The 25,499-nt window shown below is 44.7% G+C and overlaps 1 protein-coding gene across 6 annotated transcripts in view; it reads left to right on the top strand.

Moving 5' to 3' along the window:
• CPNE4 (copine 4) overlaps positions 1-25,499 on the top strand; it is a 255,178-nt gene that overhangs the window by 212,294 nt on the left and 17,385 nt on the right. For all 6 annotated transcript variants that reach the window (XM_083468249.1, XM_083468250.1, XM_083468247.1 and 3 more), the window contains 4 exons: positions 4,388-4,486; positions 13,151-13,237; positions 13,867-13,926; positions 22,186-22,319. In XM_083468249.1, coding sequence (XP_083324375.1) covers positions 4,388-4,486; positions 13,151-13,237; positions 13,867-13,926; positions 22,186-22,319 — 380 coding nt within the window. The remainder of the gene's footprint in view (positions 1-4,387; positions 4,487-13,150; positions 13,238-13,866; positions 13,927-22,185; positions 22,320-25,499) is intronic.

The raw sequence follows: 25,499 nt of genomic DNA, 5'->3' as shown, positions 1-25,499 counted from the left end.
CAGGCCAAGGGAGCCGGCTAAACCGCTTCTGGCGCAATGGAACACCGTTATGGAAACCAGAGCGCACGGAAACGCTGTTTACCGTCCCGCCACAGCGGTACCTATTTATCTACTTGCACTGGTGTGCTTTCGAACTGCTAGGTTGGCAGGAGCTGGGACAGAGCAACAGGAGCTCACCCCATCATGGGGATTCGAACTGCCAACCTTCTGATTGGCAAGCTCAAGAAGTTCAGTGGTTTAGTTCAGTATCACATGTGTCCCAATTATAAGATTTGCAAAAGTACAAAAAATATGGAAGGGGCAGCAGCTAAAGGATAAGTGAGGAATGAGCATGCTCAGTGGCCACAGAATCCTGACTGCTGGGGGACATGAGGGGCAGGATTGCCAACTTGGTCCCGCGACAATGGGTGCCTGGGGCCATGTGTGCCATACAGTGTGCATGGCTCTGGCACTGAAATTTGTGGGTGCCCAGCCCTCTCATGCTCGGGCACCCAGGTCCCCAGGGAGTTGGCACCTATGTGGGAGAGGGATGGTGAAATTGGTTTTTTCACTCTTTAACAGCAGCCCTACACAGCATTTTATTGAAGGAATAAAGGACATGTGATTAGAGGCTATGCAACCTGGCATCCCTCACAACCTGCTTCAATAAAGAGCAGAGGACAGTTGTATGGTGTGCAAATAGTGCCCTAGCAGACCCTGGGTCTGTAAACAGAGACTCAGCTGGCAAGCAGTTTTTCTGGAAGTTAACAGAGCAGTAAACCACTTGATTTATCGTCTCCTCCAGGTGAGATTGGCTCTGCTGCCTTAAACACATGTGAAAAAAGACAAGATTGATGCTCCATAAAAGTAGCAGGGAAGAGTCATAGCTTTGGAGCTATGCAAAAGGTCCCAGCATCAGTTCCTGGCGTCTTCAGGTAGGGCTGGGAAACGCTCTTTTCTGAAACCCTGGAGATCTGCTGTTAGTCAGTGCAGGTAGCAATGTTACATGCAGCCCAGTCTTCAAGCAGCAAGAGAGGTCAGTGGTGCCAGCACACTGGTTTCCTTAGAACAGGGGTGGGGGAACTGGATCTGAGCAACAGACCAGCTGGTTAACTGCCCCTGCCTCCCTCCAAAGGCCAAGTTTGACCGGTGGGCTGCCTGCCCACCAGTCTGTCTCCTGAAGCGACAAGGATCCTGCAGGGATGTAAAGCCCATATACTTCAGTGGAACCTGTGCCCAAACAGATGTGCACAGAATTGCACCCTTAGCTACTCTTTCAACATCATGGAGCAAGCTCCTCTTACATTATCCTGGTGGCATGGGGGCTACTGCATCACAAACCAGCTTTGGGTGGTGTTTTAAGGGTTGATATTGTTGTCGGAGAGAATATGAGGCTCATCGCTCATGTCCCAGGGCTGCTCGCAATTATCCTGATGGCACTAACAAGAGAAGGACTACCATGGGAGAATGGCTCCCATGCCAGCAGCATATCATCTTGATATCACAATCTTGATTGTGAGTGAGTGTGTAATACATGTATGTATGTATGTATGTATGTATGTATGTATATCTATCATCTATCTATCTATCATCTATCTATCTATCTATCATCTATCTATCTATCTATCTATCTATCTATCTATCTATCTATCTATCTCTCATCTATCATTTATCTATCTATCATCTATCTATCTATCTATCTATGAATGAAGATCCCTGGGGAAATTAAAACTAACTGAGTTTGTGTCTTTAGCGGGTAGCACTGTGAGTTAAACCACAGAGCCTAGGACTTACTGATCAGAAGGTTGGCGGTTCGAATCCCCGCGATGGGGTGAGCTCCCGTTGCTCAGTCCCTGCTCCTGCCAACCTAGCAGTTCGAAAGCACGTCAAAGTGCAAGTAGATAAATAGGTACCGCTCCGGCGGGAAGGTAAATGGCGTTTCCATGCGCTGCTCTGGTTCGCCAGAAGTGGCTTTGTGGTGCTGGCCACGTGACCTGGAAGCTGTACGCCAGCTCCCTCTGCCAATAAAGCGAGATGAACGCCGCAACCCCAGAGTCGGTCATGACTGGACCTAATGGTCAGGGGTCCCTTTACCTTTACCTTTAAACTCCCCTCTCTTCCTCCAAGGAGAACAGGTTTAATTCTGCATCCTTTCAAAGAGGCAAAATCAAACAAGTATGGAAATAGAGGAGGGGTAACCAACATGGTAGCTTCCAGCTGCTGTTGGACTCCAACTCTCATCAGCCCTGCCCAGCATGGCCAAAGGTCAGGGATGATGGGAGTTGAAGTCCAACAACATCTGGCCAGTACCACAATGGAAAATACGCCGCATTTCACCAAAGCAAAATACAATATATAACTGTTATATAACTGTTGTCAGTATTGTCTATTAGAGACAAACCATTTGACCACCCATGGAAGTGGACAGAGTATTTTGAGAACTCTGGGGGCTGGGAACAGATTTTTCTGGGGGTGATCTTCTTTTTAAATGAGAGGCGTATGAAGGATTTTTTTTCTCTTTGCTTTACCAAAAGAAAGGGGGGGCAACCTTGCCAATTCAGGCAACAGTATGACTGGTCTCAGCAGCTGGGCCACATTCCAGATACAGAAAACTCCTGGGAGCCACAGTTCATCATTATGTAGCAGCAGTCGTAGGGAGATTCCTCAAGAGAGCCTTTGGGGATGATGTTACATCACAGTGTAGTGTCATTCCAATCAGCCTTCTGCCCCAGAAATGCAGCTGAGCCGCCGGTTGAAATGACAGAAAAGCCTTTAATTTTTATTTATTTTTTTGTTTTGATAAAAGAAAGAAGAAGAAACCCTTCTCTGCCTTGTATGTAAAGGTAAAAACCCCACCCAAATGATATAATCAGTGATATAATAGATCTTTAAATGTATGGGGCGAGTGAGGCACCTTAAGACTCAATACCATTATTTTCCCCTTCAGTTGTTTTTAATCCAAACCAGCTGAGGTTTCCGCCCCGCCCCCCCCCCAAGTAGCGCTAGATATAGGGACTTTATATCCAATTGGAGAACAACAAGCAGAAAAGAGGTTAAATCGTTTCTCCTTGCCCACAATTTTCTTGTCCAGGTGTGTTCTTTTCCCTGTTAGCACTGGCAATGTGAAAATGAAACCTTATCAAATGGGGGAGGGGGGGCCAAATTTCACAGCAATCTCTCTTTTTAACTGTATACCTCTAAACATACAAACCTGGGCACAGAGGGGCACATCACTCCTATCTCTGTCAGACTTGTCAGCAAGCTTGTCGGTTTTCAAGAGAGAGATGTAGTTCCTGCACCTGATTCAAGCGTATTCCGTCCCTTTGGGATATAAAGGTCAAAGCAGAAGCTGCAGACTTATGTGGTGAAAAATGACAGACTACTTCAGTCGTGTTCTTTTCCCACTTCCTCTTGAGTCTGAAAAGGCACCAGAATATCTTGCTCAGGAGCTCCCCTGCCCCCCCAAAGGAGTTCTTCTTAGATCACAGATGTACTCTGTACCCCACCATATATTAAAATTTTGGTCTTCAGCAGCCAAAAGGTACTGTGCATAGGAATTAATTAATATATCACAGTTGCTTGTATTTATATTTATCTTTGCATTTAACTGGAGGAAATCCTTGCCAATTTTTCTATCCAAATCAACCCATCTGCTTGGATCTCCCCTCCCAACCTGCTACTCTCCCAAGGGGGGGGGGGAAGGAGTGGGAAGTGGCAGCATTTGTTAGGGAAAAAAACTCCAAAATGTCAGGCAGAAACAACATAACACAGAGACAGTGCCAGATTTATGCACACAGTACAGTTTTATGCACAGCTTAGGACCTCGGATGTATGTGGGGGAGGCCCTAAATACTTTTAAAAAACTGTTCGGTTTTCAAGTATTGCATAATCACTTCAAAAATGAAGGAAACGGGATGCAGCCTAAGACAGACATTATCTTTTTAGAGACCCTGTTTTTAAATGTGGGGCTAGCCCAAAGAGCAATCAGAACGTAGCATAATTATTTACAGCAATGTTTGTGAACGGGGGAAAAAATACAATAACAAATACTGCTGTTATTCACATGCACAATTTCTGTTCCTGACATTCAGAAGACATCTTAAGGCAGCCCTGTTCAGGGAAGTTTTTAATGTGTGACATCTTGGTGTATTTTTGGTCTTTGTGGAAGCCGCGCAGAGTGGCTGGGGAAACCCAGCCAGGTGGGCAGAGTACAAATAATAAATTATTATTATTATTATTATTATTATTATTATTATTATTATTATTCACATAGGTATTACGAATCTATTGTTTGGCTTACCATGTCACACAAACTGGGTCTATGGATTGTTTTGGATAAAATCCGCTCCAGAAATCTTTTTAAAGGAAGGGGAAGAATTATTTCTCTCTCTCTCTTTTTTTCTTTCAGTGCATAGTTTGGGACTGGGATTCCAATGGCAAGCATGACTTCATTGGAGAATTCAGTTCAACATTCAAGGAGATGCGAGGAGCCCTGGAAGGGAGACAGGTAGGCTCAGGTGAATGTGTGCCACTGAAAAGCAACAGCAGAATTAAAAGATTCACCTTTTCAATCCATAGCCATCAGAGTTTAATGCGTGGGGTGCCTTGCCAAACATGCAGTCCCTTGTACTGCAGTGATATGAGCATTCAAGCCAGCTTTTCACTAGGGTGAATTCCAGATGGTTGGTTGTCTGATTTGTTTGCACAAAGCTTGCAGGGACGTTAGATTATATTAGCTGTTTATTGAGCATTCAATCTGATTTGCTTGCAGGAATGTTGTATGACACTGTGTCAAACAAGTGCTACTCACACTCTTCTGTGCATTTCCTCATCACTTTTTCTGATTGCATAAAGTCTGAAATAAGCTTTAATTGTACTGCCTAAATTTGCTACTATATTATTGATTCCCAGCAGAAAATGGTGACAGTCTGAAAGCACCTTAGGTGCTTAGGACAATTTCATAAAAGTAATGTGGACAAAAGGGGAAGAAATGGAGGCAGTGAGAGATTTTAATTTCTTGGGCTCCATGATCACTGCAGATGGTGAGAGCAGCCACGATATTAAAAGACGCCTGCTTCTTGGGAGAAAAGCAATGACAAACCTAGACAGCATCTTAAAAAGCAGGGACATCACCTTGCCAACAAAGGTCCATATAGTTAAAGCTATGGTTTTCTCAGTAGTGATGTATGGAAGTGAGAGCTGGACCATAAAGAAGGCTGATCGCCGAAGAATTGATGCTTTTGAATTATGGTGCTGGAGGAGACTCTTGAGAGTCCCATGGACCGCAAGAAGATCAAACCTATCCATTCTTAAGGAAATCAGCCCTGAGTGCTCACTGGAAGGACAGATCCAATACTTTGGCCACCTCATGAGAAGACACTGATGCTGGGAAAGATTGAGGGCACAAGGAGAAGGGGACGACAGAGGACGAGATGGTTGGATAGTGTTCTCAAGCCTACCAGCATGAGTTTGACCAAACTGCGGGAGGCAGTGGAAGACAGGGGTGCCTGGCGTGCTCTGGTCCATGGGGTCACGAAGAGTCGGATACGACTAAATGACTAAACAACAACAATGTGGACAAAAAGTGATTAGAATGCACACTAAAAACTCTAGACTTCTATTTTATTAGACTGCGAAATGAGCTAATTGTTTACAGGAGGACTAGTCTTCTTACAAAACCATATAACCATTTTGTTTGTAGTAGGGCTGGAAATAACACTAAGGCAGCAAGGCCTGTCTCCCCCCAGGGTGGCTGAGAACTTATATGGGGTCCAGAGCAAATCTGATACTCAACGTGCCCCGGGACTAGATGCAAGGAGCCAATTTAACACCAAACCTTTACATGAAAGAGCCAGCTATATGGCAAATATGTGACAGGGCTCATGCAGAACACTTGTGTGGATAAGCGCTTTATCCAGTGGTGGCTGGTGGCCATTGAGACTAATAGGGCGGAAGGCAAGAGAGGCCAACAGGAGTCAGAACCAACGACAAACAAAGCTGAATTATTCTAGGTTTGCTCCCATCCTCCCTGCTGAGTTTCAAGGAACAACACTGAGGCTAAAGAGGAGGAAGCTGACAGGAATTTCCCCCCCTGGACTGATTGTTCAGTTGGGTTGGGGGGCTAGCTGAGGCTGGTGACCGTGTCTCATTCTTCCCAGTTCTCATTCTTCCTCCTCAGGCTTTATCCATACCCACCTGTCATCACATTTCAGACCTAGTAGACATCTTAACAAGTAGTCATATGTTGTTTATTTCAGACTGATTCTTCTATAGAAAATAATACAGTTGTTCTCACCACCTCCGCCTTACAGATTGCTTTTTTGCCTCCTGCATCTGCGCTGTGTTAAAATGTCACCGGTGGTTTCAGTGGGAGCCAGAGCTGAGCTAGACTTTAATTGGAATTTCTGAGAAAACTTCTTATTCCTCCCTGGGTAGATGACCTCCCACTTTATCAGGTCAACTTATTAGCAACCTTTAGATCTAGAAAGCTGTCAGTTTGCTTGTGGGAAGGATATTAAGACTTCTGATCCAGCGTGCCAGTGCACATTCTTTTGTTTCTCTGCAGTGGTGACACTGATGCTTCATGGATGAAGGGAGTGCTTCTCCCCTCCATCCCACTCATTCTGGTTTTCCCCCTACTCCCCTAGAAGGAAAACATTTTGGAGGGGTCTAATCCTCATTCTGAATCTTTAGGCCACTAAGTTGAGTTGAGACTCACCATTGAGTCATGCCATGACCTAAGGTGGGCTGCATTAGCAGCACAACACACCAGGCAGATAGTATATCATAACCATGTTCAGGAATGGTCCCCAAATGCATGCTTGGCTTGAAGGTTGGTTCCAGGACCAAACTGGCTGAAGACTACTCATAAAGGCCAGGTGAGCTAATATTTCTACTCATTCTCTACTGCCTAAATCAGCCTTTCTCAACCCTGGGTCCCCAGATGTTGTTGAACCACAACTCCCATCATCCCTAGCTAGGAAGCCAGAGCTCAGGGATGGTGGGAGTTGTAGTCCAACAACATCTGGGGACCCAAGGTTGAGAAACACTGGCCTGAATTAACCACACTGAAGGGAGCTTCTGAGCAGATGTGTTTCCTTGCTGCTCTTTAGTTTACTCACATCACTACATTTCATGCACCCCCATAGGTTTCTCTGTTGCCACACTCCCCCTGAATATTATAGTTAGCCAAAAGAATCTTCTGAGCTCAACAGCTTAGCCAGCTTTCCAAGACTTGCATCTTCCAACAGCTGGTTGCTTCTTTGAAGCTTTCATTCATAATACCTGCTCTATGCAATAGAACAGGCATCCCCAAACCTGGCCCTCCAGCCATTTTTGGGACTACAACTCCCACCATCCCTAGCGAACAGGACCAGTGGTCAGGGATGATGGGAGTTGTAGTCCCAAAACAGCTGGATGGCTGAGTTTGGGGGTGCCTGCAACAGAAGAACAATACAATAAGAAGAAAGCAGCACTTTTCTTTCAGCTGGAACTTTCTGGAACTCAGTTCTGGCCCCTCTCAGGTGGACACCGTTGTCATTATAAGAGAACAGGGGAGGCTTTCATGCTGAGTTCTGGCACCTGTTTCTCTAGAAAAACAGGACAGGAAGTAAGTAACACTTTTTATTAAGTAGGGTGTAGAAACCCTACTTAACTCTGGAACTGGATCCCACAGAGGGCAGTAACGGCACCAACTTGGGTGGCTTTAAAAGAGGTTTAGACAAGTTAATAATAATAATAATAATAATAATAATAATAATAATAATAATAATATTAATGTTGGTGATGATATATTTATTTATACCCCGCCCATCTGGCTGAGTTCCCCCAGCCACTCTGGGCGGCTCCCAATCGAGTGTTAAAAACAATACAGCATTAAATATTAAAAACTTCCCTAAACAGGGTTGCCTTCAGATGTCTTTTAAAGATAAGATAGCTGCTTATTTCCTTCACATCTGAAGGGAGGGCGTTCCACAGGGCAGGCGCCACTACCGAGAAGGCCCTCTGCCTGTAACCTCACTTCCTGCAATGAGGAAACAGCCAGAAGGCCCTCGGCGCTGGATCTCAGTGTCCGGTATGAATGATGGGGCTGGAGATGCTCCTTCAGGTATACAGGACCGAGGCCGTTTAGGGCTTGAAAAGTCAGACCAGCACTTTGAATTGTGCTCGGAAACGTACTGAGAGCCAATGCAGATCTCTCAGGACCGGTGTTTTGTGGTCCCGGAGGCCACTCCCAGTCACCAGTCTAGCTGCTGCTAGACTGTTCATGGAGGACAAGGTTGTCAATGACTACTAGCCATGAAGACTATGTTCCACCTCCATGCTGAGCAGTGTGCCTCTGAATACCAGCTGCTAGGAGTCACAGGTGTGAGAATGCTGTTGTGCTCATGTCCTGCTTGCAAGTTTCCCATAAGCCCCTGGGAGAGGCACTGCTAGACTAGATGGGTCATGGGCCTTATTAAGTAGGCTCTCATTGCATTGTTTTGTTGTTGAAAATGAGAAACGACAATAATTTCTGATGAGTGTGTAACGCTGGAATCATTTGTTCTTTCGGTCATATTTTATTAAGAAAACTGAACTTCTACACCTTTCTGTTTGGCGACTTCCTTCAGTTCCACCCACCCACACAAAACCCTATGGCACACATGTCAATACATCGTGCATGTAATTGGATTATAAGTTTTGATAAAGGCAATCGAAGGTGCCAAGGAAATTCCTCTGCTCAGCTCAAGGGAGCCAGAGGGGTTTAAAAATAGCCTTTAAAAAGAAGGTGCACCTGGACAGTTAGCAATGGGAATATTATATAAGTGAAAATCTGTTTCTGCGACAGGGAAAAAACAACAAGTAAATGGTTTTTGAGAAAACCTCTAACATTTGCAATCTCCATGGAAATTTCCAGAAGGTGAGGATATTATTTAACTATGATAGTTTATAATTATTAGTATGTTAAAGTCTAGTCGTACGAACAGTGTCTAATCTCTGGAAGTTCAAAAACAAGTTGGAAAGGAACATTTGAGGCAGGCTTCCTCAACCTCGGCCCTCCAGATGTTTTTGGCCTACAACTCCCATGATCCCTAGCTAGCAGGACCAGTGGACAGGGATGATGGGAATTGTAGTCTCAAAACATCTGGAGGGCTGAGGTTGAGGAAGCCTGATTTGAAGTGTCAAAACTAGATGTATTTTCTATATTAACAGTGAAATCCTGTGTATGAACCATTGAGTTCTGTGGGACTAGCTACCAGGTAAGTATGTGCTGGATTTCAGCCTAAACAGGATAATACTTCCTACATGACACCTATTTTAATTATGGAGGAAAAACTAGTTTTCATGTATCTGAAAAATTCATGTATCTGAGGCCAACACTTCTAGATTTCTGAGGCAGGCAATATAACAATACAATAGCCTTGCATTTCTTAGAGGTTGTTGTTGTTTTTTTTTGTTATGTGGCGCATACAAAATAAGGCCTCTTGGACTTTCAATTCATTGTAGTTAAAATACTGTAAAAATCCAGAAATATTCTAAACATTTAAACATGTCTTCTAAATTATTTCCACAGGGCATCCAAATGTTATGTCACTTTTGTACATAAAATTCTCATTTCCAAAAAAAATAAAAATAAAATGTGAACAATCTCATGTTTAATAACAAAATGGCTCATTAGCTGGCATCGTGAGATTGATCTGGCAGGGCTTCCGACTCCAAAATTTGTCTGCTTTATTACTGAAGAACTCTCTCTCAGTTCACCTGAGTGCAAGGAATCTCACTTGTGTTTGTAAAATGGGCGCAGTGGTGCTTGGAAAAAGGGCTTGACAAATCCTGGGAGTCTAATTTCGTACACAGCACTGGCTGAAGACATTTTGCTGCCTGAGGCAAAGGACAAGGTGGTACCGCCCTCATCTCCCATGCCTTGTACAAAAGGTGACAAAAGGTGACTAAAGCACTGGGGTTCCCATATGTCTTAATTTACAGTCCTCTGTTTGAAGGTCTGTCCACTCCAGTCCTAGTCCAGTTTAAAGAGATGAAACCATAAGAAGGGAGAGCAGGAGGGGCTTAGAAGTTTCCCAGAACTACCCAAACTGTACAGAAATTTATTCATGTATGCGACTACAGTGGCAAGAATGTTACTTGCCCAGAAATGGAAAGAAGTCCCAGCAAATGAGGAATGGATACAAAAACTTATGGAATATGCAGAAATAGCGAAACTTACCGGAATAATAAGAAATCCAAACAACAAACATTTTATAAAAGAATGGGAATGGTTTGTGGAATATTTACAAACTGTAAACAGATAAGAACATTGGCAGGATTATTGTAATAACCTGCAGTTTTGTAAGAGTATATATATTTAAAGTAGATGAATAAATGAGCAAATTAAGTTAATTTGGACATGCAAAAAATATTAAAAATAAATTTGAGGAACCGCAGGAAGGGGGGGAAGGAAGTTTCGAAATGTTAAAATGATTGTAAAATTATTGAAATGTATAAAACTGAAAATTATAAATAAAATATGTAAAAAAGAAGTTTCGCATCATCAGTTAGCACCCGGCCAGCAACCAATCAGACCTGATCATAATCTTTCCTACTATGGTGAGATGTGCAGTATTTCTATTTAAACTGTAAAAATTAAATCTGATGTTAGTAATTACTTCTAAATTTGCATCTGTTTGTATAAATTAACATAAGCAAATGTGCAAATGGGTGTCCACATAGCACACAGGACTACTTGTTGTTGTTGTTATCCTCACCCTTCACCCTAAGGTCCAACATCTGGGCAGATATGAACTATTAGACTAGTACAACCCTGTCAAATTTGCTTCCCACCAGCGTTTTGGTAAACCATCAATTAAGATACAGTATATCAGATCTGAAAGGAGGGGCTGAACTTGAGCAGGTACTCCAGAGATCAGAAAGCAATAAAAAATAAATGAAGATGTTGGAAAAATTCCCAGAAACATGTGGTCCTGTCTGTTACCTCGACTGGAAAAGAGAATTAATTCACAAGATGAATAATTTTAATTCCTGGGGAAGCTGGGCCACATTCAGCTATCTGGGCCAGGCAGAGTATGGAAATGTCCCTCTTGTTAAATTTGTTTAGTTATCAGTTCCATCTGCAGGATCAAAGACAGCAGTGTTTAAAAAAGAGCATGTTTTAACCTTTGTTGTTGTTCTTTAGTCGTTTACTTGTGTCCGACTCTTCGTGACCCGATGGACCAGAGCATGCCAGGCACTTCTGTCTTCCACTGCCTCCCGGCAGTTTAGCCTCCTGACAGTTTAGCTGGGTGCTATACACTCAAAACAGCAGCCTGAGTGGGGGACTTGGGTGGCGCTGTGGGTTAAACCAAAGAGCCTAGGACTTGCCGATCAGAAGGTCACTGTTCGAATCCCCACAACGGGGTGAGCTCCCATTGCTCGGTCCCTGCTCTTGCCAACCTAGCAGTTCGAAAGCACGTCAAACTGCAAGTAGATAAATAGGTACCGCTCTGGCGGGAAGGTAAACGGCGTTTCCGTGCGCTGCTCTGGTTTGCCAGAAGCGGCTTATTCATGCTGGCCACATGACCCAGAAGCTGTACGCTGGCTCCCTTGGCCAATATAGCAAGATGAGCGCCGCAACCCCAGAGTCGGCCACGACTGGACCTGATGGTCAGGGGTCCCTTTACCTTTACCTTATACACTAAGAACAGCAGCCTGAGTGGCTCATGACCTGAGATGACCAAAAGATGAAAATCCAAAGAGCACCAGCAGAAGAAAAGGAAAAGATGTGCAATATTTATTTGCAGCAGCACTGCTTATATATTACATACTAGTTATTGTGTCCTGCGGATGAGGTGATGACTCCTTTTAGAACAGCATCATATTTGGTCCAAAGTTGTGGACACATGAAAAGAGAGGGGCAACATGTCCCATCTGCAGCTCAGTGTGCAGAGTGGAATCTCCCATGTGGGCAGTGAGACCACAAGATTGGTTGGCATAGCAGAGTAAAATTGATGGCCAAGGCCCAAGGGGTTGTCTTATTGACACATTTTCACTGGCCCCGCCATTCCCTTTGGGTTATGCGCAGGTCTGGAGAACCTGTGCCTCACCGGATGTTGTTGGATGCCCAACTCCCATCAGCACGACGCAACACATCCAATGATTATAGGAGTTGTAGTCCGACAACATACCCATATCTGAAGAAGTGTGCATGCACACGAAAGCTCATACCAATAACAAACTTAGTTGGTCTCTAAGGTGCTACTGGAAGGATTTTTGTTTGTTTGTTTCAACATACCCATAGCCGGTGTCTTCCAATCCCTTATAATGCCTGTGTTTGCAGAAAATGTGTTTAATTCTTTAACTTCAATGGGAGTAAAGCCAGCTAAGTGCAAATTGTCCCTTTAAGCAATTTGTGACTCCAGCACTAATGGCTTTACCCTGGGGTAAGTGGTTGAGTTTTTTAAACAGCATAACACAGTTTAATAGTTTATGGAATCAAATGAGACCCACTAATGGATTATAAACACTGAAGCATGATAACATCAAGGAGATGTATGTTTTGTCCATATATATGTGCTAGACTGAAAAACAAATTTGCATTGACTTAAATAGGACTACATTGATAAAATAAGCATTCTGGCTTGACTGGTTAGGGGACTAAAGCACTTTCATTGAGGCAGTGCATGACATCTTAAATAGCCATAGCTGTATTTTTGTGGATGCATTTTATATATTTAGAAATTTATACAAACCTGGCTCGCACTTCAAAGTACAGCTGGTGGCAATGGGTTGTCTTATGAAGCATTTACACAGGCTTTGCCTTTCCATTTGGTCTACAGCAGGGCTTGGGGAATCTGTGGGTTCCTCATCCCTATACATGATGGACCTCCAATCTGCTCCAACAAGGCATCAGAGTTAGCCTAATGTTTGAGTAGCTTGCAGAGGTGCATCCCAAATCAGTGTTTGCAATGGCACTTGTAAAAAAATAATAATTGATATGCAGGTGTTTTACTTTGCAGAAGGTCTCGGATAAGGGATAATTCCCTCCTGATTGGCTGATGTTTAGAAATGTCTTTAGCTTTGGACTGTTTCATGTGATTTCTGTTTTCATCGGCAGAGCGCGCATTATGCAACTTGAATAAATTATTCAGATTCTTACATGAAACGGCTTTCATGCTCCCGGTTTGTGTCTTCACAGGTACAGTGGGAGTGCATAAACCCCAAGTACAAAGTAAAGAAGAAGAATTACAAGAACTCTGGCATTGTCATTCTCAATCTCTGCAAGGTGCTGTCATTTGAACAGAGTCACAGTATTTAGAATTGGAAGGGTGGGGTGTGTGTGTGTGTGTGTGTGTGTGTGTGTGTGTGTGTGTGTGTTTAGCTAGGTTAAGAGCCCAATTGATGAAAGGGAATTGAATTCACTGTAGGCATTTTGTAGGCATTGCTATGTTAAACTAAAGTAAAAAAGTACACTGAAACATGTCTCAGAAATTAATTATAGCGAGGGACTCCCAGAGGTAGCATAACAGATGTTGCGGAGTCAAGGTGGATCAGTGTTTTCACTGGGATGACAGTTGTTGTTCAGGAATGTAGTTGCTGCTGATCCTCAGAAACCCATTCTGTTCCCTGTGTGCAATCAAAACGCATATAGCTGCTTACCACATGTAGCATGGGGGGGTTGCTTATATATTTATTTCCAGCCCTTTACCCTAAGGTCCCAGGGCCCGTAATAATGTCAGGTTCTCAGAGTTGGCCCACAGAGTTGAGGATTAATAAGGATCTGGCCTAAAATAAGCCCCACCCCACCCTCTAAATAAATGCCTTCTTCACAGAAGTACCTTCCCATTTAATACATGAAGAAGTATTTAGGAATGTGCCGTTTAAATCTGAATTTCTGGCTCTCTTCTCTTCCAGATTCACAAGATGCATTCATTCTTAGACTACATCATGGGTGGCTGCCAAATACAGTTTACAGTAAGTGGTTTTTAAATGGACAGCAGATGGATAGCTTTCACAGTACTAAATATTTGGTTTTTTCCACACACAGGACAAAATTAGACAACCAGGTACCGTTTTCCCCCCATACATCATGTCTTGTACATTTTTGCTGTGTTCACATGGGAGAGTGGCAGCATAATCTATACATGGATATTCAGAAGCAAGTCCCATTATTTTTAATGGGTCTCACTCCCAAGTAAACACATACAGAATTGCAGCCTCAATAAACATTAGACAAAAAGATTTCAAGTTTTAAATTAACACCTTACCATAATCAAAGTGTGCATTTATTCTAGGTGCACTGCATTAACGCGCATAGTGTTTTATGACTGCTCTGGAGATGATATAGTGTTATGTGTATTTTAAATAGTGAATATTGCTTTTAAATGTGTAAAAAGCCTTTTATTTGTGTTTTATCTACTTTTGTTCATATGGCACGTTTTAAATGCTGGTGCTTGCATGATTCTTATTTTTGTTCAGCTAAAACCTGACAGCGTGTCAGAATTACTTTGCCTACAAGCAGCTAACAATTGCATTGACAGCAAGTGTTATATTCACTGAAGTCAGATTCGAGAACAACCCTGTTCTGCAGTTATGTCCCTCTTTATGTATTTATCATTACACATTCATGTACATCTAAATGTTTATTCTTTGCATTCCCGCTTTACTATTCTAGTTTTGTTGAAAACCACGCTCTTGGGCCGGTATGCAGATATTTCTCATAATTGCCAAGTCACAGAAACTCTGAGGCGGACTTCATGCACACCACACATTTAAAGTACATTTGAAGCGTGTGGCTTCCTCAAAGAACTCTGTGAACTACAATGACCTGCACCCTTAACAAACTAGAGTTCCCAGGATTCTTTGGGGGAAGTTGTGTGCTTTAAATGTATGGTGTGGTCTCTCAAATTTATCAAGCAGCAATGAGGTCTTCTTCATGTTTTCACTCTCCATGCTCCTGCAGCAAATCCACTCCGCTTCACAGCAGGGAGGAGTTGCGGTGGACCACATGGCCACCCACTCCCCTCCAGGTTAGGGGGACACAGTCATCTGGCCAGCCAATCCGCTGGCTGGGGAGGCGTGGCTGGGCCCCATTTAAACTGAGGCGCGAGCAGGAGAGCTTCCTCTCGACTCGCTTCCTCAATCTCCTGCCCACCCTCCGTAATTCTCAGGTTTTGATATTGGCCTTGCTATGGACCTTGGTTGGTCGCCGTTGAGGGGCCTGGTAGGAATTTTCCCACTTGGCAAATTGGCAAGGGCCATCTGGTTTTCGCCTACCTCATAGCAATCGTCACCACTTTGTAAGGTTTGGCGGTTAGGCATTGGTTGATCATGTGATGGGGGGAGGGGAGGTGTGGCCATCACCTGCCCCTCCAAGCTTAAGGGTATTCCGTTAAAGGAATCTGGGAGTGTGGATCTTGTCCGAAGTCCGGGGCGGGGCTAGGGCCATGCCACGACCCTGTCGGGAACCCAGGGGAACTCGAGTTGGTTTGCATTGACGGGGCCTTCCCTACCTGTGGTTGACCCTTACTGGATTTCCTGCTTGGCAGGCAGGAGTCAGATATACCGTATTTTTCGCCCTATAAGACGCACTTTTTCCCCTCCAAAAATGAAGGGGAAATGTGTGTGCGTCTTATGGGGCGAATGCAGGCTTTCGCTGAAGCCTGGAGAGCGAGGGGGGTCGGTACGCACCGACCCCTCTCGCTCTCCAGGCTTCAGGAAGCTATCCGCTAGCTGTGGGAGACCCAGCTCTCCCAGGGCTAGCGGAGAGCTTGCCTGCACCCAGATGTTTGGGGCGCGCTGAGCTCCGCACACCCCAAGCTTCGGGATTAGTGCAGCGCTCCGCTAGCCATGGGAGAGCTGCACGGATCTCCCACGGCTAGCGGACTGCTTGCCGGCACCCAGAAGCTTGGGGCGTGCTGAGCTCCGCACGCCCCAAGCTTCGGGATTAGCGCAGCACACCTGGTGGGGAATAATTTTTCCCCCCCTTTATTTCCCCCCAAAAAACTAGGTGCGTCTTATGGGCCGGTGCGTCTTATGGGGCGAAAAATACGGTAGTTGGGTCAATTCCAATGCCTAATCCAGAGGTCATCAAACTAAGGCCTGCAGGCCGGATACGGCCCACCAGGCTCGTTAATCGGGCCCACGAACCTTGCAGACCCTGCCACCCGCTCGGTCATTCCCTGCGCTAAACAGGCATTTCCATGGCATTATCAAGGCCTTTCCACTTCCACCAGTAATCAGGACAGTTGTTTGCATGATTCTTCAGATTCTTCTCTGCTTGCCAGAAACTACGTTGATGACAGTAGCTGGGAAATGGATATGATAAATCAGATTACCTCAGACACCCCAAAACATAAGCCCAGTAAAACGAGGGGCAGACAAACGTTTGGAAACCTGGTGGCTCAAATCCAGGTAACATTTGTCACAACTAAACCTGAAATCCTGTGTACAGTTACTTGGGAGTTAGTGAACTTAGTGTGTTACAGTTACTGAACTTAGTGTGATTTATTTCTGTTTAGGATTGGGCTGTAGGTTCCAGTGAAACCTATGGATCAAGCTGGGAGTAGGGATGAACGCATCTTTCAATTTTTGGTTCTTTCAGTTGTACATTTTTCCATTCTTAAATTCAGTTCTCCACATTTCTGCAGCAATTGGTGATTTTAAAGAATGTTAATAAAAATTCTTCTTCATTTCCATGTGTACTTCTCCTAATAAATGTATTTTTGTACTCAGTTTTGACCATGCATTTCTGTATGTTGTTTTCACTAATGTATGCATTTAGAGGCTCACTTATCCAAATAGGTGCTTTTTAGTACACATTGCTTGGAGAACTGCATGGCTAAAGTGCAAATCTGGTAAGATCACCTTAAAATGCAAGCGGAATCAAATTTCTTCCCCATCCCTGCCTGGGCGTAAGGCACATTGAACTCAATGGGATTTACATCTGGGGAGATAGGCATAGGATTGCCCCGTAAAACACTTTTGCCAAAATGAACTTAGTCATCCCAACTTTGGATGAACAGGGTTCATTCTTTGTGCAAAAGTCTTGTTGCTTAAAAATTATTAGCATGATTCCAGTTGTTTTTAAAATGTGTGCGTGCACACACAATTATTGCAATATCCACAGAAGAAAATAGGCCCCATAATTTGATGGGAGCCTTAACGGCATTAAGGACCTGCTTTTTTTTACTGACAGTTTTTCTCCGAACCACAGGTGCAGAGTTCTGGAGTTACTCCTAAGTCAGCCCACTCTCTTTTTGTTTTCAATTTAATTATGTTTCCATTGAGTTCAAGTTGGGTGCAGACAATGAGCTGCAGCTGTGATCTGAAAGGCTGTTTGATAGGGGAGGGAGCCAAGACGCTAAGCATGGGTTTGCGAACAAAAAGCCATGGTATGATGTACCTGCTAATTTGAAGAGCTAATGAGAGCTTTTGTGGCATCATGCTGGGTGCTCTGAAGATGCTCTGCACATCCTTTGTAAGCACATCATTTTTGGCTGGAAAGAACCTCTCTGATAAATAAAAGCAAATGTGTGGTCCTTTCGGTATCATTTTAAAAGACATCATGATCAAGCCATCCCTTTGAGGGCAGGAGGCCTCTATGCAAAAATGTTAACAAATGTTCTTTGAATCTGGATCTGTGCTGACCAGGGCAATTGGGTGGCATTGCATTAGACGCCAAAGAGAAATACTGTATTTTCCGCTCTATAGGACACACTTTTTCCCCTTCAAAAATGAAGGGGAAATGTGTGTGCGTCCTATGGAGCGAAGACGCCATAGCCCCGCGACCCTCTCCCGGCTGGAGAGGTGATGCGCGGTTATGGCAGGAACCTCTACAGCCCCGTGTCACCTCTCCAGCCGGGAGAGCGCGTGCGGGGCTAAAGCAGCCCCCCGCAATCCTCTCCTGGCTGGAGAGGTGACGTGTGGCTATGGCAGGAGCCTCTATAGCCGTGCGTCACCTCTGCAGCCGGGAGAGTGCGCATGGGGCTAAAGAAGCCATAGCCCCGCGACCCTCTCCCGGCTGGAGAGGTGACGCGCGGCTATGGCAGGAGCCTCTCCGCTGCGCCTTTCTGCTGCTCCCTGACCTGCTCTTTGGGGCTGGTGGTGGGCTTCCCCCCGCCAGCCCCAAAGAGCAGGTCGAAAGGAACCTGAAGCCTGGAGAGCGAGAGGGGTCAGTGCACACCGACCCCTCTTGCTCTCCAGGCTTCCAAGGTAGCCGCCTGAACGCACCTTAAACGGCACCTTGTTTTAGAGTGGGAAAACAAGAGGAGGAAAGTTCTCCCCCTCTCTGCGCAGCGCCTCCTGCCGCTTTGCTGAAGGGGTGCTGGGCAGAGAGGGGGAGAATTTTTTTTTCTTGTTCTCCCCCCTCTAAAACAAAGTGCGTCCTATTGTCTGGTGCGTCCTATGGTGCGAAAAATACGGTAATCTCATAGCTCACATAGCTGGAGTTTCCATGTAGCTCTTTTGAGTACAATGGAAATATGATTCAATTCTGATTCAATTCAAGGGAGGGAATCAGTTGCCCATAAACCTAACGTGATGTGCCCAGACCGGATAACACTTTGTGGGTTGTGTCCACTGTTGGCTCTTCCTTACTTTAAAGTGCATCCACTCACAAATGTTGGGGTACCTGATTTTCACCTATCCACCCCATCCGGCTCCCGGGGATTGGGAGACGCTCTACAGTAGAATGAGATATGACATGGAGCGCTGCAGTAGGCAGGGGAGGAGCTGCAAAAAATTGACTTGACTCAGTTTGTGCAAGCAGAAGCCCTTTTTCACAAGGGAGATTAATTTCACGTTTAATGGGGAACGTACCTAATTTGCACTTTCCGAAAAAACATTTGAAGCAAAACAGACTCGTACTTCTCCAAATTTTGCAATACAGTTTTCCACCCATGAAAGGTATACAAAAATGCAAATACCCAGGGTATAAAGTGTGCCTGCAAATGCATATATTTACAACAGTAACATTCAAAGATGCATTTTAGTAGGGGGGATAGCTGTTTCTATCAGGAAAAATCACATGCAAAAATGTGTAAGGAGAAATTCAAACAAAAATGCTGATAAATTTTCACGAGGACCCCTTTTTACTTTTTTTAAGAAAGCAAACTGATGTAGAGACATGGGGAACTGAACTTAAGACTGGGAAATTGAGAAACTGAGAGATGACCTTTGTGCCCATCTGCTGGGCACAGAGGAGTGGTGGCTGGATACTGATGAGTGGGCAGCAGAAGAAGTGGGGCTAGAGACTGACAGACTGACTGACTGACTGACTGGGAAGAAGGGATCAGTGATCTGACGGGAGCCTGTAACTTCCAGGAGAGGAGAGTCAGAGGCAGGAGAAGCTACGGGATTGGAGAGATAAGAACAGGTGCAAGAGTCAAGGGCTTCCACGTCTCCTCCTCCTGCCCCCATGGCAGGCATTAAGTGTTATGTTATGGTTTTGTGACTGGCACCTCCAGCACTCTCTCAAAATTCAAAGTGCACTACCTCCTGGCTGCAAAAGGTGGGTGACCCGTTTTAAGGGGGGGTTGTATACACACACACACACACACACACACAGTGGTACCTCAGGTTAAGTACTTAATTCGTTCCGGAGCTCCGTTCTTAACCTGAAACTGTTCTTAACCTGAAGCACCACTTTAGCTAATGGGGCCTCCCACTGCCGCCGCGCCACCGGAGCACAATTTCTGTTCTCATCCTGAAGCAAAGTTCTTAACCCGAAGTACTATTTCTGGGTTAGCGGAGTCTATAACCTGAAGTGTCTGTAACCCGAGGTACCACTGTATATCCATACCTCCATACACTACAATCTTCAGATAAGGCCTTGCTTATGACATTTTTAGGGGACGCGGGTGGCGCTGTGGGTTAAACCACAGAGCCTAGGACTTGCTGATCAGAAGGTTGGCGGTTCGAATCCCCGCAACAGGGTGAGCTCCCATTGCTCAGTCCCTGCTCCTGCCTACCTAGCAGTTCGAAAGCACGTCAAAGTGCAAGTAGATAAATAGGTACGGCTCCAGCGGGAAGGTAAACGGTGTTTCCGTGCACTGCTCTGGTTCACCAGAAGCAGCTTAGTCATGCTGGCCACATTACCAGGAAGCTGTACGCCGACTCCCTCGGGCAATAAAGGAAGATGAGCGCCACAACCCCAGAGTTGGTCACGACTGGACCTAATGGTCAGGGGTCCCTTTACCTATGACATCTTTGCCTTGTGAGACTTGGCTGACAACCACCAACTCTCCTTCCTCTATACTTTCCAGCTGGTATTTTTTTTGTCTTCAGGTAGAAACTTCTTCACTCTTTGTGTGACTAACCCCCCCCCCTCCTTTTAAACTTCCATTACATTTTTATTATTTCAGTTCATACGATCATCCCGTTTGTCTTGCATGTTTGTCCTGGTTCACTGAGGAGACTCCACGATGACACAATCCCATTTTCAGTGATCTAGAAAAACACTAAGACATTTCCAAAAAGAGAAACCGTGGGCTCTATAAAAGGTTAAGTAAAGCTTTATTTTTACCTTTTTTTTTGTTTTTTTTTACTGCCAGATGACTCTCGTCTCTCAGAAACGAGGGCATGGTGTATCAAAATTTGTTCAAAGCTCAAATTTTAATTCTGCCTCCTGGCTCACCTTCAAGCTCTCTCCCATCTGGTAAAAGAAATGAGGAGCGGTTAATTAGCTTATGAAATTATTTGGGTATGGAAAGTGAAATACCAATTATTAGTTTTATAGTAATCATAATAAAGTTTGAGCAGCGAGAATGAAATGAATGTAGGCATATGACACTGCTTGGAGTGTGTGTGTGTGTGTGTGTGTGTGTGTGTGTGTGTGTGTGGAGATATATGTATATATAGATAGACACACACAGATAGACACACACATACCCCCAATGTAGAACATTTTAATTTTGCAGCGATTTTATGTTAGACAGATGTGTGAACCTGAAAGCACCTGAGTGTGGGGGATTAAATTAAGCTCTGCATGCTTTGAGCTTATAATTAAACAAATGAACATTGTAATATAATTGGAAGAGACGGTGTGTTTCTTGAAACAAATAATGTGATTTACTTTAAGCATGCTGAGATTTGCCGGCATTTGCAGTTTGCTTTGGAAATTAGTTGGAAAGATGGAGAAGCATTTTTGGCAGCACTAAATTTCCCGGGGGGTTAGAGGTGCCTTCCCCTCTGATCATTGATGATGAGCTCCCGTAGCTGCTGTTCTAGAAGGCTTCACCTGGAGTATATGTGATTATTTTGTCCTCCTGCATTTGCTCTGTTAGGATATCTCCATTGTGTGTCTGTGTGCTTGGCTGGGGAGGGCAGTATGGTCTCCAGCTCTGCTTCAGTTTGTGTAATTGGACTGCCTATCCTGACCCATCCATGTTCAACCCTTGGCCCCCTATCTTTCCTTAGCTACCCTTTGTAGAAAGTTGGTGTGGGAGTGGGGTGAAATTGGGATGAGTGTCCTTGAATAGTGATGTTCCCAAAGCCCAATCCCTACCCATCTATACCCTTGATCAGGCATAGGCAAACTAGGCCTGCCAGATGTTTTGGGACTACAACTCCCATCATCCCTGACCACTGGTCCTTTTAGCTAGGGATGATGGGAGTTGTAGTCCCAAAACATTTACTACACCGCATTCCTCAGGGAAACAAGCCAAGTAGTGCCTTAGAGGGGAAAGGAAGTCGCCACCTTACAATCTCAGTTCTCTGTTTATTCAGAGGAAAGTGATCTACCTCAGATAACTCCTCTGAGAGTGAATTGAACATGATGTCTATTCATGCTGAATACAGTACGGTTCTTAAGATCTTCTTTCAATAGGCCTTGGACCTTTTGGAAATCCTAAGTCATATTCTCTACTATATTTTGGCTGATGTCAATTCTGGATCTGTATTGCTGTTTTGTTGCCGTTTGCTGTTTTTATGTTTCATTGTGAATTTATTTCCTCCTGCCCACTCCTCCCCGCCCCCCAGTGCCTTGCGCATGTCTAGTGGAAAGACGGGCTACAAAAATATATAGTAAAAATTAAAAAAATGTTGCTTTTAAATGTTGCTGCTTTTTTGGTATGCTGTGTGAGTTTTATTGATGCTGGTTTTGCTTTTTGTGATTTGTAACCTGTCCTGGGTCTACAGTCAGAGGCAGATTTAGGGAAGCGTGAAAAGGAAGACGGAAGCACATGGCAGAGAAGCTATACAGTATATCTTGTTTCCCCCTCCATTCTTTTCCAGGTAGCTATAGATTTTACAGCCTCAAACGGCGATCCCCGGAACAGCTGTTCACTCCACTATATCCACCCCTATCAGCCGAACGAATACTTGAAGGCACTGGTAGCTGTTGGGGAGATCTGCCAAGACTATGACAGGTGAAAAGATAACCACATTTCTTTCAGAGTCGTTTCTACAGCACAGCGTTCAAATAATATGTCAAAGCTGGTGGTTAAGTGCTGCAAGCTTTAGTGCAACCCTGAGTCTGCAGGGTGTTTATACAGCTTCCTGTTAATCATGCATTCATTCCCCTTCACATTCCAAAACACAAAAAGTCTGATTCTTTTTTTAAAAGCAGATTTGTTGCAGTACGGCGACAGTTCTTGAACCCACTTTAACTCCACAAACTCGATAAGTTATGGTATGTGCTTAAATCTCTCCGGCAAAACAGTGACACTCTGAAGGCACCCTGAGTCATTTATGCAAAACATATAGATTCCACAGAATGGCAAGAAAAATGTACAGTGGTACCTCGGGTTAAGAACTTAATTTGTACTGGAGGTCCGTTCTTAACCTGAAACGGTTCTTAACCTGAAGCACCACTTTAGCTAATGGGGCCTCCCGCTGCCGCCGCACGATTTGTGTTCTCATCCTGAAACAAAGTTCTTAACCTGAGGTACTATTTCTGGGTTAGCGGAGTCTGTAACCTGAAGCGTCTGTAACCTGAAGCTTATGTAACCTGAGGTACCACTATACAGAGAAATCCCACTGATCATTTGGATCCTTGGTTGAGTATCAGAGCTTCTATCTGCTTACCTCTTCGGTGTGAAAAAAATGTTATTTTCCAAGTGGTCTTGAAACATGTAGAGGTGACTTGTCGTTTACATGGCCGGCCCTCCATGATGCAGACTGAGGCAGCTGCCTTGGGCAGCAGAACCCAAGGGGTGCAACATGGCTGCCTCCGGCACTGCTGGAGAAGCAAAGAAAAGTGGCTTCCAGAATCTGGCAAAATCTCACGAGAACCCAGTGAAATCTCAGGAGAACTCACCAGAACTCGGAAGGTTCCTCCATGTCACCCCATTAACTGAGGCTTCGTGGGGGTGGCAAGGGGGGAGCAGAGTCGCAGGGCCTCACCTTCCCATTTCACCTCAGGCAACGCAACAGGATCGGCTGCCCCTGGTCATATGTAATTATTATTATTGTTGTTGTTTTTATTTATTTATTTATTTATTTATTTATTTATTTATTTATACCCCTCCCATCTGGCTGAGTTCCCCCAGCCACTCTGGGCGGCTTCCAATCAAGTGTTAAAAACAATACAGCATTAAATATTAAAAATTTCCCTAAACAGGGCTGCCTTCAGATGTCTTTTAAAAAGAAGATGGCTGATTATTTCCTTCGCATCTGAAGGGAGGGCATTCCACAGGGGTGGTGCCACTACCAAGAAGGCCCTCTGTCTGGTTCCCTGTAACCTCACTTCTCGCAATGAGGGAACCACCAGAAGGCCCTCAGTGCTGGACCTCAGTGTCCGGGCTGAACAATGGGGTGGAAATGCTCCTTCAGGTATACAGGACCGAGGCTGTTTAGGGCTTTAAAGGTCAGCACTAACACTTTGAATTGTGCTTGGAAACGTACTGGGAGCCAATGCAGATCTCTCAGGACCAGTGTTATGTGGTTCCTGCGGCCACTCCCAGTCACCAGTCTAGCTGCTGCATTCTGGATTAATTGCAGTTTCCGGGTCACCTGCAAAGGTAGCCCCACATAGAGCACATTGCAGTAGTCCAAGCGGGAGATAACTAGATCATGCACCACTCTGGCAAGACAGTCCGCAGGCAGGTAGTGTCTAAGCCTGCGTACCAGACAGAGCTGATAAACAGCTGCCCTGGACACAGAATTGACCTGCGTCTCCATGGACAGCTGTGAGTCCAGAATGACTCCCAGGCTACACACCTGGTCCTTCAGGGGCACAGTTACCCCATTCAGGACCAGGGAGTCCCCCACACCTGCCCACCCCGTCCCCCCAAAACAGTACTTCAGTCTTGTCAGGATTCAACATCAATCTGTTAGCCGCCATCCATCCTCCAACCACCTCCAGGCACTCACACAGGACCTTGTGGTATGTGGTACCCAGAACCTATTTACCAGTCTGAAATGTCGGCTGTCAAGTTGACAGGGAGTGCCTTGTCAGCCCTGATGCTAATAATGCCTTCTAGATCATTCTCGAGGAGTTTACTGTTGTATTCCATGTATTACACGACAGGGTGCAGTAATTAGGCAGCTTCAAAGGATTGCTATTTGCATGGTAATGAAACCTTTTTTCAAAGGCAAGTGAAAGAGTTGAGTGGAACTCTGCTAGAGGAGCATAAATGGAACTTCTGCAAATTGGAATGAAATCCCCGGAGAACGACCGATTATATGAGTGCCAGCAAAGAGCAGGGATAAGAAATGATTACTATTGACTGCCTCCTTCCTCCATCCTTTCCCCACAGTCACATGGCATCAATTCTCCTTATAATCCCAGGAATTGCATTTCCAGTCAATAGGAAAGTTCTCGAGTTTAGAATTCATGAAACAAGCAATGCTTCTGGCTGTGGGTGGGGAGTGCAAAGAAGAAATGAAGTTTCCCGTGCCTTCGTGACTTTGCATCTCCCCTGTGACCATTGCACCTTCCTTGGAAGTTGACTCGCAATTTAGTCTTTCCTTTTAAGCTACTACCAGCAAGCCCTTCAGATTGTAAACTAAGTTTCGAATAAGAAAAATAGTGGCAGTAACATTGATTTGTTATACAGTGGTACCTCAGGTTAAGCACTTAATTCGTTCCGGAGGTCCGTTCTTAACCTGAAACTGTTCTTAACCTAAAGCACCACTTTAGCTAATGGGGCCTCCTGCTGCCGCCGCACCGCTGGAGCACAATTTCTGTTCTTATCCTGAAGCAAAGTTCTTAACCCGAGGTAATATTTCTGGGTTAGCGAAGTATGTAACCTGAAGCGTATGTAACCTGAGGTACCACTGTACAGTCAAACCACTGTTGTTGAACGTAATCCGTTCCTGAAGGGACCATTCGACTTCCAAAACATTCGACAACCTCCGTTTGGCTTCCGAAAATCATTTGAAAACTGGAGCAGTTATTTCCAGGTTTTCGGCATTTGGGAGCCGAAAAATCTCAAAACGGAGGCATTCAGGAACCGAGGTTTCACTGTATCTACAAAGTGGGTGCAATGAAAGAATGCCACAATGTCCTAGGTGGGTCTACTCAGAAGTTCTACTGAATTCAATGAAACCTACTCCCAGGTATATAAATAGGACTGCAGGCTTAATCAGTGTTCCCAGCTTAGCAA

Source organism: Podarcis liolepis (genome assembly GCF_965112155.1).
Source record: "Podarcis liolepis genome assembly, chromosome: 12".
Classification (NCBI taxonomy): domain Eukaryota; kingdom Metazoa; phylum Chordata; class Lepidosauria; order Squamata; family Lacertidae; genus Podarcis; species Podarcis liolepis.
This window is presented reverse-complemented; position numbering and strand designations above follow the sequence as displayed.